This window comes from Epargyreus clarus, unplaced genomic scaffold, assembly GCF_041222505.1.
Source record: "Epargyreus clarus isolate Ecla_fem2 unplaced genomic scaffold, WU_Ecla_fem_2.2 ptg000027l, whole genome shotgun sequence".
Taxonomy (NCBI): domain Eukaryota; kingdom Metazoa; phylum Arthropoda; class Insecta; order Lepidoptera; family Hesperiidae; genus Epargyreus; species Epargyreus clarus.
In genome coordinates this window covers 9,661,876-9,677,635 of record NW_027332234.1, presented here as the reverse complement: position 1 = coordinate 9,677,635, position 15,760 = coordinate 9,661,876, and the positions used below count along the sequence as shown (strand labels likewise).

General features: G+C 34.3%; 3 protein-coding genes across 3 annotated transcripts; 2 read left to right on the top strand and 1 right to left on the bottom strand.

The window, feature by feature from the left end:
- Nucleotides 1–1,220: 1,220 nt before the first annotated feature.
- On the top strand, nucleotides 1,221–3,218 carry LOC140753734 (solute carrier family 41 member 1). Its single transcript, XM_073088503.1, has one exon. It carries the CDS (start codon nucleotides 1,421–1,423, stop codon nucleotides 2,741–2,743), a length of 1,323 nt encoding a protein of 440 aa, XP_072944604.1. The 5' UTR covers nucleotides 1,221–1,420; the 3' UTR covers nucleotides 2,744–3,218.
- A 329-nt stretch (nucleotides 3,219–3,547) lies between these two features.
- On the bottom strand, nucleotides 3,548–4,952 carry RpL37A (ribosomal protein L37A). The gene is made up of 3 exons (XM_073088504.1): nucleotides 4,834–4,952; nucleotides 4,531–4,659; nucleotides 3,548–3,804 (listed from the first exon to the last, which is right to left on the bottom strand). The coding sequence occupies exons 1-3, from the start codon at nucleotides 4,834–4,836 to the stop codon at nucleotides 3,664–3,666; spliced, it is 273 nt and encodes a 90-aa protein (XP_072944605.1). The 5' UTR covers nucleotides 4,837–4,952; the 3' UTR covers nucleotides 3,548–3,663.
- Nucleotides 4,953–5,202: 250 nt separating this feature from the next.
- Nucleotides 5,203–15,177, top strand: muc (dihydrolipoamide S-acetyltransferase muc). Its single transcript, XM_073089013.1, is given in 10 exon segments — nucleotides 5,203–5,448; nucleotides 6,617–6,792; nucleotides 8,001–8,183; nucleotides 10,330–10,424; nucleotides 10,426–10,460; nucleotides 11,435–11,705; nucleotides 12,076–12,170; nucleotides 12,752–12,951; nucleotides 13,288–13,390; nucleotides 13,839–15,177. Coding segments are annotated over 10 exon segments (1,407 nt in total). The 5' UTR covers nucleotides 5,203–5,329; the 3' UTR covers nucleotides 13,969–15,177.
- Nucleotides 15,178–15,760: the final 583 nt, after the last annotated feature.

Here is a 15,760-nt window from a genome sequence, read left to right as displayed (position 1 = left end):
TATACACTTTTTAAAATTGGTCCAGTTTTCCTTTTTTATAATTTCATAAAAAAATATAGTCCTACAGATTTTTCTGTATGTTCCTATATAGGTTACTATATTCTATTTGTCTGTATGTCTGGCAAAGATCAGCTAGTGCTAGTGACACAGAACACCTATACTCCTATAGTGGCAATCAAAATCACTCCGTTAGGAAAATAGCAAGAGAATATAACCACTACGTTTTAGAGTATAGTCACAGTATAAGTATCTATACAGTATTCTATCTTCATAAAAACGCACAGAACGCAACTTATACCTACGCGCCTCGATTTCGGTATGCGAACAGGCGCGAATGTGCCGCAGTGATGAGCAGTCGGTGTTTTTAAGCAGTTTTTTTTAAAACAATCATATAGCGTGTATACGATAATGATTTGTTTTTTTAAAGATTGGTATTTCCAATTTTTACCGAGCAAAATACCTGGATTCATAAAGAAATAAATGACACACGAATGATAATTGAGCAAAAGGTATTCTCGTTGAACATGAACACATTATAACTACACTTTTCATACCTACTAATTTGCAAGTAATTTATTATATAACTTATTAATTTACTTATTATTTTCCACTAAAACAAATGTCCGTCAACCTCTCGCCTACTAAGGAGCAGCTATGTAAAAATAATATTTAAGAGGCTAAAATATAATATTTACAATATAAAAATCTAGAAGAAATTCAGACGTAAATAAAACACTGTAGGCGCGTAGCCCTAACGCGAACTCTCGCCCAGCGCCCCTGTAGGTATATATTTCAAGGACAGGGCAGAGTTACAATATTGTATAGATCCTTATACTGTGGTATAGTATTCACAGAACACGAAAGTATAAGTTGTTCTGTTCTGTGCTAGGATGCAAAGAGTATAGTAAGCCAAAGAGTATAGTAACCATATACAACAGCTACGATGTCAAAAGTATTTACTATGAATCTCTAATAGAAATGTTAAATATTACTCATTTGATTAACGAATAACGTAAATTCTATTTTTATTATTTCTTATAAATGACGTAAAAGCGAAAAAACTTTTTACTTGAAGAACTGTGTGTGGCTATTTCCAACATAGATGAAGACCCAGAAGACCTATACTCCAAACTCCTAACGGAGGTTTACAAAATCCTCGGAACAAAATCCGCAAGACACACGAAATAATTTGTTAATTTTTACAGCATGTAAATGATGTATGTTGTGTTGTTTTATCTTGATTTGATAAAAAACTAAAATCAACAAGTTGTCATATGTGACATTGTCATGTCAACAATTCAACATAGGAGCTACTTAAAATAGACTGCGGTCAAACAAGAAGTTTATTATTTCATTTTATAGACACTATGTCTGTATTAATGCTTACGTGGTTTCGTAATTGATAAATCCATTACTAATCATGAATCGAATCAAGAATAACAATTCTAGGACCACACGAAGTTCAGTGCATACTAGTGAAACCGAAATGAATGCTGATAATTGTCAACTTATTAACGAGAATAAACCGCCCGATATAAAACATGGAAAAGAAAATTCATGGGTCGCCGGAGTTCAAATGTTTATATCCTTTCTGCTCGCCGGCTATGGAATGGTGGCGGCCAGCCTGTTACTCGATCGAGTACAACACTGGAAAGTCTTCGAGGAAGTATCTGAAGTGTATATCCTAGTGCCTGCGCTTCTCGGATTGAAGGGTAATTTGGAAATGACTTTAGCATCTCGCCTTTCTACTCACGCTCACCTAGGGCACCTTGACACGCATCTAAATAGCTTGGTTATTGGTAACCTGTGCCTCATTCAATGCCAGGCAGTTCTTGTGGGTTTCTTAGCTGCAATGGCTGCAGTGGCCATGGGCTGGATACCTGATGGCAAGTTTTCTATCGGACATGCCATGTTACTATGTGCCTCGAGTGTACTTACAGCATCATTAGCAAGCTTTGTGTTAGGGCTAATTATGATTGGTGTCATTGTCATATCTAAGAGGGTGAATATAAATCCAGATAATATAGCAACACCAATTGCAGCCAGTCTAGGAGATTTAACTACTTTAGCCCTATTGTCCTCCATAGCATCTATATTGTATAAATCTATTGACACAAGCATATTTTTAGCTGGTGTGATTATATTCATTGGTGCTGCCCTTGTACCAATTTGTGGTTATATTGCCTGGAAGAATGATTTTACAAAACAGGCATTGGATGAAGGCTGGGTTCCAGTTGTGTCTGCAATGGTCATCAGTAGTGCTGGAGGATTGATATTAGACTACACTGTGTCTAATTACAAGGGTATAGCTGTATTTCAGTTAGTCATAAATGGTATTGGAGGCAATATGGTAGCAGTGCATGCCTCGAGGTTATCAACAACTTTCCACACTGGTCAGAAGGAGGGTTCAGTTTTAGGGAACACAAGCAGATTGTTATTGCTAATGGTGATACCCAGCCAGTTAATATTTGTTTACACAATAGCTGCCGTGCAAGCTGGTCACACATCTGTCACACCTATATTTATTTTAATTTACATGTCTGCTGCATTGTTGCAAGTTCTCCTGCTATTAGTTATAAGTCATTACATGGTAATCTGGATGTGGAAACTTGGAATGGATCCCGATAATTCAGCTATCCCATATTTGACTGCACTTGGAGATTTGCTTGGTACAGCGTTTCTAGGTATAGCATTTCATATTCTATATGCTATAGGAGATAAGGACAGTGACTTAGGGGATTGAATTACCTACAAATGTGTGTATGTGTGTCACGGAATGTTATCTTTATTGTGTTTTAAGTATTATATTTTTAATCTTAAAATGGTGGCCACAATATCTTATGGTCTTGCTCTTAGTGGCTTTTGTTAAATTTAGTTTTAAATAGATTTTACTGAGACACTATTTTAAAAATATTTAACCATGAATCTAAAAGCATAATATTCTGCGTGTAATTTTATTTAAACCTTTTTGTGTATTTAAAGTATGTGTATAGATTCCATACAAAAGACATTAAATTTATAACTTGACAAAGTATGTACATATTGTTTTCGTATAGTGATTGTTTTTTTTTCAATGTAAAGAAAATTTAGTTTGAAACCAAACTATAAAAAGTTGTATATTGGTGCTACATTTTTGCATATCAAAAATTATATTTTTACTATGTCCCAACATACCTACTTTTGTACTTAACAATAAAAGAAATGTTATTGAATTATGATAGTTATTTTATTACCACAGCAAAGTTATGCATTTGTTCTGCCCCTTTGAGGATAACTTTTCAATAATCTATTCTTACCTACATGATACAAGAAACTTGTGTAAAATTCCACAGTCCAAGAATATAATACTTTATTCTGTTAGTCAGTTCTACTTTTAAAGTGCTGAGCAGATCATAAAATAATGTTTATTTTTTAACAATCCTCTTAGTAAAGCAAAAACACTTGACAGATAAGTGTGCATAAGTCAACCTATCAAATATGTTAAATTTACCCAGTTATATGACATGGACATGTTGATAACAGAAATGTTATCTCAAACAAACAGATGTTGGTTGATCAGCAAGCATTTCTTTTTATTTTTTATACCACAAATTGGTATGGTTGGATGTACAAAAGAAAACAGCATATTTTTTAGCTTTTGTTTATTGTCTTAAAATTAAATGTTTACTTGACTTCACGCAACCTTCTGACAGCAGACCTGCATGAGGAGGCAGCGGTTGTTGAGAACACCCATGCTCCTCCTGCCACAGTCCTCTTACAACGCTTGCAAGACCAGATGCCAACACAGGAACGTTTCATGGCATCCTGGAAAATATTTATAACAGAACCATGATTTGTTGTATTTTAGTTGTCCATTTTTCTTTATAATTATTGACATTTATTTTATAGCATACAAGTACCAAATGAATAATATCTACCTAATAGCAAGTAGCTATTGCTGGCCAGACAACTTTAACGGCTGAATAGGATTGGAGCTTTACTCGCAGTAAGGTATAGACAGATACATTAGTAACTCTAGAGACAACTCGGATAGTTCATGTTGTCGCTTACCACACCTTTTATACCAGAACTCAGCTACCATAGTACATATTTAATATTAAAATCAGACTGTCCAACTGAAAATTGTAGTAATTGTAGGTAAAATCATACATCTTTGCTTATTTATTAGCAAGTTTTACAAATGATAGGTTAGGAAACTTGGTAAGCATATATATTTGTTCAAAAGTTTAAAGTATTTATAGTAGAACATAACAGAATCTGACATTCAGGTACAATTACATTCATAAGGAGTACTAAATATACATGCAAACATTAAAGATGATATGATATCTCAAAATTATTCATCATACACAGTAATGTTTATATTATTACGGTATTGTAAACCAAAATCAAATTAGGCTTTAACTGTTCTTTCAGATTTGTTACGCCGTAAAAGATTGTATATTATGTGTGTTCTTTATGGTACATATAAACTTAGTCTTTGAGTCAAAACTTCTAGCAGGAACATCGATAGTATGGATGACAACTAACCTTTCCACAGAATGAGCAAGTATATTTTGCGTGTTGCGTGACTTCCATCTTCTTGACCATTTTACGCAGTGAGGCACCGTAACGTGTGCCATATTTGCCAGTAATTCCAACCTTTTTCGTACGCTTGGCCTGAAAATAACGTCGAGCGGTCAGTGGTGTAAACTTTTAGAGAAACACTTCTAGTGCATTTAGTCCCAAAATATGAATTATTTGTCGCAGCATTGTCACTAAACACTTCAACTGATCATATTTTTAAGAAAAATAGTCCGTGATTTCATTAATATTTAGAAATAACTTTCTCACCATTTTAAAGGAACCTGCCTAACAGTATTGTTGACAGAAAAAGAGAATTGACAGATAGTGTCGTATTGTAAGTGACATTCAAATGTCAATTTGACCACAGTTAATAAAGTTGCAATCAATTTAAAGATAGGGCTGCTCGTTATATACAAAGCTTGTAAATTATATAAAGGTTTAATATGGAAATAAATAATATCTGATAGACTCTATCCCGCTTGGTATAAAGTTATATTCTTAATAAATATTATAATATAGGATAATAAATATTATAATATATCCTATATTATAATAATTAATGAATTTGCTGTAAATAAAATTTTTGCTAGCTTGTTTTATAAAAAAGAAAATATTTAAAACATTTTCTGTCATTGTCACTGTCATCTGTCAGGGACGACTTCCATTTCAACGACCTACAAATCCGTAAAGGTCGATCTTTCGGTTTTATATAAAACCGTCCTATTATTTGGACGGATTAGGTATAGTGAAATTATTTTCAGAAATGTTGCGAACGATTCTTGTACGAAACCAGGTATTAACAGAGAGCCTAAAAAAGGCTATACGTTGTAATGTCACGAGATGTATAAGCACAGAGTTGGCAAGAAGAAAACATTCTAACAAGTAAGTTGAATTTAAGGATGGTATTTCGCAGCATTATATTGATCCAAATATGGTATTCTATAGTAAAATATCTCTTTATTACGTATAACTTTAAAATATACATCGTATTTTTCGCAAACTTGTCTACATATGCGGTGCGAATTGCATAACCAAAACGTCAATGGTTTGCCTTGAGAAGTGTCATTCGCGAAACATGCTTAAGAGTTGAGGAGGTTCCGGTCGATCAGATTATACTAATTCAAAATTTTTAAATAATTCCTATGTACTCTTTGGAGTTCAGCATAGTTTAAAAGCTTCAATGCTTGCCATATGTCTGATATAACTTGATTAGAATCTGAAGGTATAGTAATCAGCTGAATGTGGTTTACTTTCTACATGTTTTATCAGTCAATATTTACACACTGTAAGATGAAGGATTATTCGTATACTAACAATGTAAGTGTAAGTAAAGTACCCATGTAGTCTATAGTTAGAAACTTTATCAAATACTAGCTTACCCGGCAAACTTTGTACTGCCTCAAAATCTATTTATCAAAAATATTTCATATAAAATATAGCCTATGTTACTCGTGGATAATGTAGCTTTTGAATGGTGAAAGAATTTTTAAAATCGGTCTAGTAGTTTTTGAGCCTATTCATTACAATCAAACAAACAAACAAAGTTTTCCTCTTTATAATATTAGTATAGACTAAACCTTATCTTAAGTTAACCAGCTCAATAAATAAAGCACTACAGGAAAGAATTATGTATGAGGTTTCCTCAGGGGTGACAACACATTTGACTGGCTTTAAGTAGAAACGGATCTAGTATATGGAGTTCAGCATTGAATAGTTTCAATCAATAACAGGTATATCAGGACTATAAAGTTAGTTTGTTAATACAATCTTATATAAAACTGTGACTCTGTAAGCAGCTTCCTACATCTAGATACAACAGGTGTTTCATATTCACCATTAATTGCAAAAGGAGAATAATAAATATAAAAAATAATAACTCTCCAAATAGAAATTGTACATGTAGGCAAATCTTTTGCACCTCTCAGAACTCAATATATCTATAACATTTTAGGTGGAGCATTATTTATGATGTGTAAATAACAGGCCTTGAATATTTAAATGTTCATAACTATCTACAGCTTACACAAATAATGATAAAGAATATTTCTAGATTACTATCACCGTCCAACAAGAAGATTGTATTAGCGCCACAATGGACCATACAGATGAGATATTACTCAGACCTGCCTCCACACAACAAGGTGAAACTGCCAGCCTTGTCACCCACTATGGAGAGCGGCTCCATTGTCAGTTGGGAAAAGAAAGAGGGTGATAAACTTTCTGAAGGTAAAAATAAAAAGAAATCAATTTTAATTTTTAAAATATTAAATATTTGTACAAACATTTGGTAAATCAACTGACTCACATTCTAAATATTACTACTTGCTATGTCTGATTATTGTAGGTTTAAGAAATTCATATATTCATATAATTATATGATTATTGTTCCCTTGCAATCCACCATATATCATGTATTTTACCCCTAAAAAATTTAATATTAGGTAACAAGAGTTACAGTTCAAATTATCCTAGCTTATTGACTTGATTTACCCACTATTGTGCTTCTGTTGAACATAGGTTTGCTTTCAGTATGAATAGGATTAGCTTAGTTGGTAGGGCTTCCAGTTTTGTCAACAACTGGTTCTAGATTCCCTTACATTCTTACTTCTTTACTACTAAAAATATTAACATTCTAATATGCACACCAGCCCTATGGCATGCATTGTATCTGAACCAGGTTATCTAGCGTGAAACTGAATTTTTAGTTCAGATTCTAAATATGAATTCTTTTTCAAATCAGGTGTAGTCCGCATAAAACTGCTAGTCGGCTCTGAATATAGAAATGAATTGCATTGCCTTAGAAAATTGTATCATAACACCTGCTCGAAACAACTTCAGAGCAGACTAGCAGTTTGGCGCGGACTATACTTAATTGTAAGACTAAGTTTGTAGAAGTTCCTTTATGCAGGATAAAGATGAATCTTATGGGTTCATTCTCTCTTAAAATTTTCAAAATTTGCTCATAGACTAGGAAATGCTTTATAGTATAGATGTATAATGTTAATAGAATAAACATAGTTGTAAGAATTTATTATATAATGTTATATAATACAATCTGCATACTAAGATTGATAAGAATGTACTTAGTATTCAACATTGAAAGTTGACCTCTAATAGATCTATGTAATTTATCACATAACTAGTTACTACATAGTTAATTCGTGCAAAAACATATTTTTAGTTCTAAAAAAGAAGTTTGTGAAAATATTGTGTGAATTCAAGCAATAAAAACTATTAGCTATGTGCTTAAAACTCATATTTAAATGTAATACCAAGTTTTACCAATGAAAACATGTAAACATGCAAAGTATTCTTATACAAATTGTATTAAATCAAACCAATTTTTGTTATTGTATCCTGAATGCAATATAAAGTTTACTGTATATGTTTAAAATATGGTATTACTGTCAATAAGCAGCTTGTTAAATCCATAGGTGATCTTCTGTGTGAGATTGAAACCGACAAAGCGACCATGGGATTTGAGACCCCTGAAGAGGGCTATCTGGCTAAAATTTTGATTCCTGCTGGAACTAAGGGTGTACCGGTTGGTAAAATGCTATGTATCATTGTCGAGAACCAAGCCGATGTTGCTGCTTTCAAAGATTTCAAGGATGATTGTGAGTATACAATACAAATTTCAGGATATTCTACAAAATATTGTTTTTTTGTTTATAATATGAATATAGTCCTCAAAGCATGTATTGAATAATATATAACTGGGTGTTTTTTATAAGGTTATCTACTAAAAATTTTATATTTTGTTACATCAAATCCATAAATGTTCATAATGATATGTCATACAATTTGTGGGACACATTTCTCCAAACAATAATTTGTTAATAAAGGCCTAATAATGAATATCTTCATAGTATTGCATGTATGAGTTGGAATTCTCTTAATGATGTATAAAAGAAATTAATGTTGGTTAATTAGAAACATTTGCATGTGGTTATTAACTCCTGATTGTCACCCACAGCCACTGGTACTCCTTCAAAGCCTGCTCCCAAACCCAAAGGTAAATATAATTACTTCCACATTCCACAAGTATAATATTTTTAAATTGTATCATTTCCATGCATTGTTAATGAGTTTAATTGATGTTGCACATAAAATAACCATTCCTTATTATAACATAACAGGTACGAGGGTACGTTTTTAAGTTCGCGGAATGAGGGACAAGGAGCGAAAATAAAATGTCAAAATTATTTTTCTTTTTCTACATATTCTCCTGCAAGACGAATGCATTTTTCAGATCTTTGTATTAACTTATTTAAACCCTCATAAAAAAATGTTTTGTCCTTGTCGGAAAAATAGGAGGAAATTGCGTCCTTTACTTCTTCGTCTGTAGAAAATTTCTTTCCACGAAGCTCTTTTTTCATTTTTGGAAAGAGATAATAATCGCTGGGAGCCAGGTCTGGACTATAGGGTGGGTGATTTAAAATATCAAAGCCCACCTTATGCAGGGCAGCCAGTGCAATACGGCTCTTGTGTACGGGCGCATTGTCGTGCAACAGCAGGACACCTCTGGATAATTTTCCTCGTCTTTTTTCTTTGATGGCTTCTTTTAACCGCTCCAAGATTGTTGCGTAATATTCTCCGGTTATAGAGACACCTTTATCTTTGTAATCTATTAACAAAATTCCTTCTGCATCCCAAAAGACTGTCGCCATGAGTTTGCCGGCCGATTGTGACACCTTAAACTTTTTAGGAGGTGCTGTACCCTTTTTATGCCACTGCATGGAGTCTTGTTTAGACTCAGGTTCATAATGGTGAACCCAAGTTTCATCTCCAGTAACAATTCGATTCAGTACAATATCCTTATCTTCTCCACAGAGGTTCAAAAACGCACGGGAACATTCAACGCGCTGTACTAATTTTTCGACTTCCGCTATCGTTTCCGGAATGGTCACCTCAACAGACCGTCCTGGTCGTGGGTCGTCTTCAAGTGAATCCCTGCCTTGCTTAAAAAGGTTGTTCCACTTGTAAACCATCGTTTTTCCAGGGCAAGAGTCCCCGTAAACCGATGACATCTCTTCCATTATGATTTGCACAGACTTTCCTTGCTTGGTAAGGAACTTTATAACGGCGCGATGCTCGATTTTCTCCATACTTCCAATTTTCTTCCGGATTGAGTTGTTTAATTGTCGATAGTTTTAAAACTAATGATGCAATTGTGATAAAACTTTATATTTATACTATTTATGAGTCACTTAACACGTACCGCCCTTAACGAGCCCGCTATCCCCCCTCCAACCCTGCCATTCCGCGGACTTAAAAACGCACCCTCGTATCAGATAAATTAAGTTAATGTCTTTTATTCTTATTTAAGCTATGTGTAACTTCACTACTATGTGAAAAGCAATGCTATTTATGCAAAAAAGTTGTTCTTTGCACTCAAAAGTATTTTTATTTTTTACATTACATAATGATTTATTTATGTATTTACACCTTATGTAATACGGCATTGGTATTTTAAATATTTCTTTAAAAAGCTTCATAATTTTCCGACTTAGTTATGTGAACATTACTAAGTTATCATTTAAAGCGTGTTTTGCGTAAAGGATACTAATTGCAATTTGATTTAAAGAAACTAATTCATTGTTACATTAAATCTTATTGCCATTTTACGTTCTAAAGTGAAACTTGTGATGCTTCACATAATTTTTTTTCACCAGGTGCTATTGCTAGCTGTCCCTAACTCCCTACGGACATTCATATTTGTTCTCATAAGTTGTGTACTAAACCTTTGTATTACACCACTAGCGGCCGCAGCCCCTCCCCCCGCGGCCGCAGCGCCCGCAGCTCCCTCAGCACCCGCGCCCGCCGCACCAGCCCCCGCCGCCCCCGCCGCGGCCGCGGCCGCCGCCCCCGCCGGCAGGGTCTACGCCAGCCCCATGGCTAGGCGATTGGCCGAGATCAAGAACATTCGACTTGGTGGTGAGTTATGTGAACCTATGTAATTCTGGTTTTGACACGGCTCCATATTCCTCAGAGGAATAGTGGGACAATAATTGTTAATGATGCTGTGGTATAACAACAACTTACTTCCTAGTTTCTGTCTGGCTCTGAAATAATAAATCCACCTCTATAATTTTTTTGAAGATGAAAATAACGAAAATGTAAAATAATAGTATGTTAACTTACATTTTATTTTTACTTATTTCTTGTACGTTTTCTAATAACACAAAGAAAATCATAGAAAATTCATAGATTAAAACCCACCACATCATTTGACATTCACTGATTTTAATCATCATACTATTAGCTCAAAGATTGCCTTTCAAATGTAGTCGGTTTTGCATTATACTCGTAATATTGCACGTGTTTTTATGCTGATCTATCAATTTAAATTGATCAACATCATAAGTCTAGTAGATGTCATGCTATCAGCCGTTGAAGACTTTATTTGATAGGATCGTGAATCTTAATTTAAATTGCTTATTTTTTGATATTCATGTAATTTAAGTTATGATATCATTTTTATTATATAGCTGGTTTTTACTGGATATTAACCGATTTTTAAAATTGGCAGTAGTCCAATCTACTTACTTTCGTATTACACCAGTTCAATCCAGTTATTCACTGGATTGCGGAGAAAAAAATGGTGCCATACGACATGCGTAGATTAATCTTCTTATCCCGAATTTAATGTTGTTTTATTTTTTCGTTTTTTACAATACACTAACTCTTAAGCTCACTTATAGACCACAGACCTATATCTAAACCTTTAGTATATCAAAACTTTAGAATCATCTTGATCTTTATAAACGTGTGAGATTATTACCCAAAATAAATACAGGTCTGTGTTAGAGACCGTCTATAGTGGTATAGACGTGGAGTTGAGCGTGACGTGTTGCATGATTGACACAGGGCAAGGCTCTGGGCTATACGGGTCGCTGAAAAGTGGTGATCTCGCAGGCGCCCCCGCCGCAGCTCCCGCCGCAGCCGCACCTGCGCCCGCTCCCGGCGCCGCCTTCGTCGACATCCCGCTCACCACCATGAGGGAAACCATCGCGAAGAGACTGTCCCAGGCCAAGCAAACCATCCCCCACTACCAGCTGTCCGCCACCGTCAATATCGAGAAGACCCTCGCCATGAGGAAGGCTGTCAACGACCGGCTCGAGAAGGAGAAGGCTGGAGTTAAGGTGAGCGTTCTAAACATAGTAAAGAAAACATGGGGTTTGTAAGGAGTGAATTAATGTTATTAGAAGCTTGAAGAGTTGGAAGAAAACCTACTAAGGCACTTAAAGCTGCAACCAGAGAATTAGTGAGAGCCAGAATGAGAAAGATCCTTACAATATGGAATTATAAAAATGTTGTTGATCTTTATCTAAAGAATCCACCAATATTATAATAAGAAATGTCGTCAATCGTCATTGAGAAATTGTAAAAGGTTATCTTAAGCAATTCTTATTATTCTATATTAATTTTGCTAAACGAAATGTTCGAGGTGTACGATATCTTACAAGTACATGATAGTTAAACAAAATCGAATATTTATTTTTTCAGATTTCCGTAAACGACTTCATAGTGAAGGCAGTGGCGGCGGCATGCAAGCGAGTCCCCGCTGTAAACGCTCACTGGATGGAAACGTACATTCGACAGTGAGTATCTCTTATCTAATCTTTATGTTTGACACTGACTTAGAATCATAACAAAGTATAAACATTGAGATATGCACTAATGGACTATATTTTTCACTACATTTTTGAGCGTAGGAGCGATTTTTAAGGCTTTTAAAATTTTGCAATTTATTTTGTTGTTTCCTTGTTTCAAAATATTATGTTGAAAGATGAATGGAACGTGGATAGGTAACCTAAGGAAAATGGGTAAAAATGTCCAATAATGAATTTTACAAAGTCAGATATGGGATATTAATAATTTTCCTGTTTATCATGAGAGCATAGTAAGCGTGTTTGCAGAATATCACATAAAACCTAAACAACTGAATCTAAATTTGAGTGAAAATAGTTTTACGCAACCATACAGTTTGTAACATTTTACGTTGAGACACGTTTTTAAAAATATCTCAATTTTTGATCACTAAACAACTGAACCTAATTTTGAGCGAAAATGGTACTTTTACGCAACTATATAGTTTGTAACATTTTACGTTGAAAAACGTTTTTAATTTTTTCCTACAACCCTACATTTATGTATGTGACGTACCAACGTTTCTCACCAGATTCTCGAACGTGGACGTGAGCGTTGCGGTGGCGACGCCCACTGGTCTGATCACGCCGATCGTGTTCAACGCGGACTCTCGTGGCGTCATCGACATCTCCACCAACATGAAGGAGCTGGCGCAGAAGGCTAAGGATGGCAAACTGACTCCACCAGAGTTCCAGGGCGGTACCGTTACTGTCTCCAACCTTGGCATGTTTGGTGAGTTACATTGTAGCATATTATTGTATTACAATAACAATGATCATTTAGTGGTTTGTCAATCGGGTGGTTCAAGGTTCGAATCCCAGGCACATATCTCTATTCTACGTATTAGTAATTATTTGTCACTTTCTATAATTGTGAAGGAAATATTTGATAAGAAACTTAAAAGCCCAAGTTCTTAAAAAAAACTTAAAGGTGTGAGAAATCTTCCAATTCGCGATGTATTGCACCAGGTATAGTCTACCTCTCTCACTTTTAAATGTCATAATTATAGCAAAAATATAATGTACGATGTTAGGAAAATGCAGTTACTAATGCAATATAAAATTTCAGGCATTACAATGTTCAACGCTATCATCAACCCTCCACAATGCTTCATCATCGCTTGTGGTGGTGTTCAAGACCTTGTTATTCCCGACAAAAATGATCCCCAAGGGTAAGTAAATTTTCTGTATTCATTTGGTAGTAGTAGAGTGGTAAAGTAAGCTTTCGCTCTCCAAATATGTGGTGGAGTATGCTTCAGTCACTAGGACAGACAGGTGCCCATCAGTGGGACACGAAGAATGAAAGCAATTTATTTTTAAAGATTAATTATTAAGATTAAAGATTTTTGGTTGTTAATTATTTAAACAATAATAAAATTATATTTCTGTTTCGGGTTTGTGTGGTCATTTATATGTCCTTATAGCATCCACTTGGACATAGTCTGGAGTAAACATGTACAAAATGTGGGCCTCAAGAGTTTGTCCGGCAAAGTGCATAATGTTGTAAATCTTATTCTTAATCTTATACTCTACTTATGTGTTCTTTATTGATTGTCTGTGTGTGTGTATCCACAAACGAATACTGTAGGACTATGATTGTAAAATAATATCAATTTGCAGATTCCGTCAGGCGAAATTCGTGACGTTCACGGCGTCGGCCGACCACCGGGTGATCGACGGCGCGGTGGGCGCGCAGTGGATGAAGGCTTTCAAGGAGAACCTCGAGGACCCCGCCAACATCATCCTCTGAACACGTAGACTATTGTAACACTCGTGCAATTTGCTGCTTGGATCACTTTTGTAGATAATTCCACATTATGTTTAAGAATAATGTTTGTTATTATTTTTATTTGGTTTATGATTGGTAAGGATATGCCAACAGACTTAATACGTTATATTTGTATGGGCACTTATTGTTATTCAACTTCAGCCACCAGAGCTTAAAAAAACAATTATTTTTTTTGGAAATGTATTTTTAAAGTATTGGAATAATAATGTGATCATGTTTCTTTATTATTGAATTTGAGATAAATATTTTTTATTGTATATATTTTCGACACTTGTTTAAAATGTTTCTTTTATCTACGTCTCGAATCAAATCTACGTTAAACCATCCTAAACAGCAAATTGCGTCGAGTAGGAACCTTCGATAATATTCTGACATATCCTTCGACACATTATGATCATTGGCTAAAAGCTAGGTTGGGATTTTTTTGATAATTTACAGTATTTTAAGGATACACCATACTGTATAGTCGATTGTAGTTTTAAGAATTCATAAGTAAGTTTGTACCTCTAGATAAGCACACTAGTGACCGCGAACATTCGAAGGATATGCAGGTTAAGAAGGGTTTATTTATTTAGATTAATTAGGTTAATAATCGTACAATGAAATATGCAAAGCAAGGAAACTAAAGTGATTCATTGACATTATAAAAGTTACAAAGTACCAAATCCCGCGATATATTGTTATAAATAACATAAGTTATTTATTTCTGTGCAAGATGATATTGATCGATTGTTGATATTGTATTGGTCTGTATCTTAAGGTAACAATAGACGGTGACGCCTGGAATTTCTTGTATATCTGCAAACTTGCATGCTTGTAAAGTTATAAAGTTAGTAAAGTTACGCATGTTTATTCTATAAAATATTGTTTAAAAGGCACTAAATCATGCATTTTTGTATAGTTTTTAGTTTATATTTTATCGTAGTGTCTTCCATCGTTTTTGGAAAAATTATCTATTAGTTTTTTTATTTATTTTATTTTGTTAATGATTTTGACGGAAATCGGAAGAATAACAAATCAATGTAAATACGTAATGGCGACGCGGCGCTTACGATGGAACTCAGACGTCTTTTGTTACCAACATTATTGTAATGGTTCGATGCTGCCAGATTATTTTATTAATGTTAGTGGAATATATTTTATTTATAAATAAATCCACTTTTAACATAACTTTATTGTTTTATTTTATAACTGGTCGAAGGAAATATAAACATTTTACTATATTGTTTTCGTATTACATCCTGTTTTAAGTCGAGGTGAGTGTTGTTCGAATGTTTATTGGTGGCCATAGTGCAATACGTACATAGAAAAACTCGCATTCTGGATTTAGTTCTACAGATTCCTCCTAAAACATCACGGGAAGAAAGTAAATTGTCCTATTTTAGGGTGAAGCTACACTTTTAAATAATACTACACTGTGATATACACAATTGTGGTTGGTCGCAAACGTTTCAGTACATAATACCATTTGGGACTAAGTTTTGAGCAAAGAGTATAGTAACCTATATAGGAAGTTTTGTGTATTTATAAAAAAACATATATACGTTCGAATTGAGAAACCTCGTTTTTTGAAGTCTGTTAAAAACGGATATTTTTAACACGCTTTTATTAGCTTGGGTTGTATGTATGTAACTATGTAACGGAATCTTTGAACCCGATTTCTATCCACTTTGAAGGTTCAGTTTATTTCAAAACTTTGAAGAATTATCAAAAACCGATGATAATACACGATTTTAATAATTTTGTACCATTG

Excerpts from the sequence above, each read along its gene's own strand:
- RpL37A (XM_073088504.1), bottom strand. Across the intron at positions 3,805-4,530 it reads CTTGCTCATTCTGTGGAAAG|GATGCCATGAAACGTTCCTG; the intron begins GTTAGTTGTCAT and ends AATATTTTCCAG.
- LOC140753734 (XM_073088503.1), top strand. The coding sequence starts at position 1,421 with ATGAATCGAATCAAGAATAACAATTCTAGGACCACACGAAGTTCAGTG.